At 71.0% G+C, this 3,287-nt stretch overlaps 1 protein-coding gene across 1 annotated transcript in view; it reads left to right on the plus strand.

Moving 5' to 3' along the window:
- LOC102371770 (striated muscle-specific serine/threonine-protein kinase) overlaps window positions 1-3,287 on the plus strand; it is a 21,450-nt gene that overhangs the window by 4,876 nt on the left and 13,287 nt on the right. The window contains 10 exon segments of the mRNA XM_025191523.1: window positions 34-193; window positions 278-484; window positions 632-755; window positions 856-1,028; window positions 1,152-1,264; window positions 1,878-2,046; window positions 2,157-2,241; window positions 2,346-2,546; window positions 2,876-2,942; window positions 3,039-3,110. Coding sequence (XP_025047308.1) covers window positions 34-193; window positions 278-484; window positions 632-755; window positions 856-1,028; window positions 1,152-1,264; window positions 1,878-2,046; window positions 2,157-2,241; window positions 2,346-2,546; window positions 2,876-2,942; window positions 3,039-3,110 — 1,371 coding nt within the window.

Genomic DNA, 3,287 nt, shown 5'->3' on the forward strand with positions numbered 1-3,287 from the left:
TGGCCCTGCCACCGGCTCCCCGGCCCCGACCAGTGGCTTGCACCTGCCAAGTACCGCACCCATGCCCGTGCCCACCCGTGTCCTGCAGATGTGGTGCCAACACCTCCCGATGGCCCTCCCACCGTGGCTGCGGTGACCGGCAAGGCCATCACGCTCACCTGGAACAAGCCCCGCTGGCTGGATTCGGCCATCGGTGAGTCGGGGGAGGGATGGAGACATACCCGGGCAGCCCCTGGGGGCCGGTTAACCCCGTGCTGACCGCCGCCCCATGCCGCAGACCCGGCCACCGTGACCTACACCATCCAGCAGCAGGTGGTGGGCACCAGCCACTGGACAGTCTTCGCCACGGGTGTGCGGGACACGGCCTACACGGTGCACGCGCTCACCAAGGGGGCTCTCTACCTCTTCCGCGTCATCACCGCCACCCCCAAGGCCAGCAGCAAGCCGTCGCCGCCCGCCGGACCTGTGCAGCTGCTGGACCGCGGTGAGGATGGGCTTGAGGGGGCACAGTGGCAGGGGTCCAGCACAGCCAGGGCAGCGTGGCTAGGGTCTTGCCCCCGTCACCGGCCCTGCTGCCCATCGTGGGAGCCGCGCTGCCCTGGTGACGGCGGGGCTGGGGGCTGTGCCGCAGGCCCCTACTTGGAGGAGGCGCCGGTGATCCTGGACAAGCCGGACGTGGTGTTCCTGGTGGAGGGGCAGCCAGCCACCATCACCGTCACCCTCAACCACGTGGAGGCCACGGTCACCTGGAGGAGGTGGGTCCCCTGGCCGGGGGGCTGCGGACAAGGGGGCAGGGCTGGGCTAAGCTGCCACGGACGGCTCCGGCGCCGGGCTCATGACACCGTGTGGGCGCAGGGGCGAGGTGGTGCTGGGCGAGCAGGACAGGGCGTACGAGCTGAGCATGCCGGACGACGACCAGCACAGCCTGCGCATCTTCCGGACGGGCCGGGCCGATGCCGGGGAGCTGGCCTGCGAGGTGCGCAACCCGCACGGCGCCGACACCTGCTCCATCGCCCTCGAGCTGGCAGGTAGGGGGGCCGGAGGGGGCGGGGCCTGGACAAGCAGGCCACGCCCCTCCCGTGGTGGGGCGGGGCCAGAGGGTGAGCGGGAGTGGGGGGTGGCCGCGTGCTCGACGGCTCCGGGTCTTGCAGAGGCTCCGCGCTTCGAGTCCATCATGGAGGACATCGACGTGGGCGCAGGCGAGACGCCGCGCTTCGCCGTGGTGGTGGAGGGGAAGCCGCTGCCCGACATCATGTGGTTCAAGGTGGGCGCCACGCTGGGGCCTGCCTGCACCCAGCACCAGCCCCCCTGCCCAGCCCAGCCCTGCCGGTGCCCCTCGCTCCCAACCCGCAGCCCCCTTGCTCCCCCCACCAGCCCCGCTGCTGCCCCTCACGCCCGACCCGCAGCCTCCTGCTAGTCTAAATCTACCCCTCTTGCACCCAAATACCCTGTCCTGCCTGCTGGGGGTCCTGGCCCAGATCCCCTGCATCGGGGACCTCCTGGACTGTGCCAAGCAGGGTGGGCAGATCCCACTGCGCTGCCCCGGTGCCTGGAGCTGTCCACGCCACGTGCGCCCTCCCGACTGCCCCAGGAGTCTGTGCAGGGGCAGTCCTTGCCCCTGGGGAACCCCCAGCTCCCGGAGCTCGTCGTAGGGCCCTGCGGCGATACCGCCTCCATCCCCGCAGCCCGGGCCATGCCAGCCTGCTCTGCCTCCTGCCGGGCTCTGGCCGGGAGTCCCTGGGGGCTGCGGGGTCGTGCAGTGCCCCCACTCCCCGGGGAGGGTCTGCATACAGCCATCGGGGACCTGGCCACAGTGAGGAGGGGTGATTCCCATCTCCCCACCTCCGTGCCGACCCCCCACCGCCCGCTGTGCCCAGGACGAGGTGCGGCTGGAGGAGAGCGCCCACGTGAGCTTCGTGTACGACGACAGCGAGTGCTCCCTGGTGCTGCTGGGCGCCACCCCTGAGGACGCCGGCGTCTACACCTGCACGGCCCGCAACCCCGCTGGCCTCGTCTCCTGCAAGGCCGAGCTGGTCGTGCGCCCAGGTACCGTGCAGGCTGGGGGCCCATGAGCTGGTCCCTGCCCCTGCAGGCTGCCCCAGTCCCAGGGCCCATCACCGTAGCATCAGGCCTGACCCCACGTCTCTGCCTTGCAGCCCAGCCCAAGGCCGAGGCGGCAGCGAGCGAGGACAAGGCGCGGCGGCTGACCGACTGCTACGATGTGCATGAGGAGATCGGGAGGTGAGGGGATGCCCCAGTCTACCCCTGTGCCCCCGGGGCTGGGGGTCCTGCCCAGGCACTGGGAGGGGCAACGTGTGCCCCCGCCAACGGCCGGTGCCTTGCAGAGGGGCCTTCTCCTACCTGCGGCGGGTGACGGAGAAGAGCAGCATGCTGGAGTATGCCGCCAAGTTCATCCCCGGGCGGGCCAAGGCCAAGGTGTCGGCGCGCCGGGAGCTGCACATCCTCTCGCGCCTGGACCACGAGCGCATCGTCTACTTCCACGACGCCTTTGAGAAGAAGAACGCCCTCATCATCGTCATGGAGCTGTATCCTCCGTGCTGGCGCCCGGGAGAGCTCTGGGAGGGCACTGCTTGGGGGAAGCTCGCAGCATCGGGAGCCAGGACGGGCTGTGCAGAGAACACATGCCCCGAAGCCAGCAGCACCAGCCCCTGCGGCGGGGAGGGTGTGGAGCTGCAGCTGAGCAGGGCACTGCTGTGGGGAAGCTTGCAGTGTGGGGTGCTGTGGAGGGGCTGGGGTCCCTGGGTGGGCACTGCCACAGAGAAGCTCACAGCATTGGGTGGCAGGGGCTGCAGCTCTGGGGAGGGGTGGTGCTGCAGGGGGCTGCGCTGGGGCTGTGCGCCTTGACTGGTGCCAGCTGCGCGGAGGAGGAGCTGCTAGACAGGATGGCCAGGAAGATCGCCGTGTCCGAGTCCGAGGTGAGCCTGGCTGGGGGGGCGGGGGCCGGGCAGCACCGGGGTGCTGGGGGGCAGCACCAGCCCCCCGACACCACGTGATGCTGCCCCCGCCGCCCCCAGGTCGCCTACATGCGGCAGGTGCTGGAAGGGCTCCGCTACCTGCACCAGTGCGGCATCCTGCACCTCGACATCAAGGTGAGGGCACGGCCCCCGGATCCCCTGGACCCTGCACCCTCATCCCGTGACAGCGCGGCGCCCTGGAGGCCGTCGGGCTCAGCCCTGCCCTGACCCCGGCTCTCGCTCGGGGTCGGATGCCCAGACCCCCTACACCCGTGGCCCTGCTCCCCCCACGCCAAGCGGCTCCAGGTCCCC

Source organism: Alligator sinensis, unplaced genomic scaffold (assembly GCF_000455745.1).
Source record: "Alligator sinensis unplaced genomic scaffold, ASM45574v1 scaffold673_1, whole genome shotgun sequence".
In the NCBI taxonomy this organism is placed as follows: domain Eukaryota; kingdom Metazoa; phylum Chordata; order Crocodylia; family Alligatoridae; genus Alligator; species Alligator sinensis.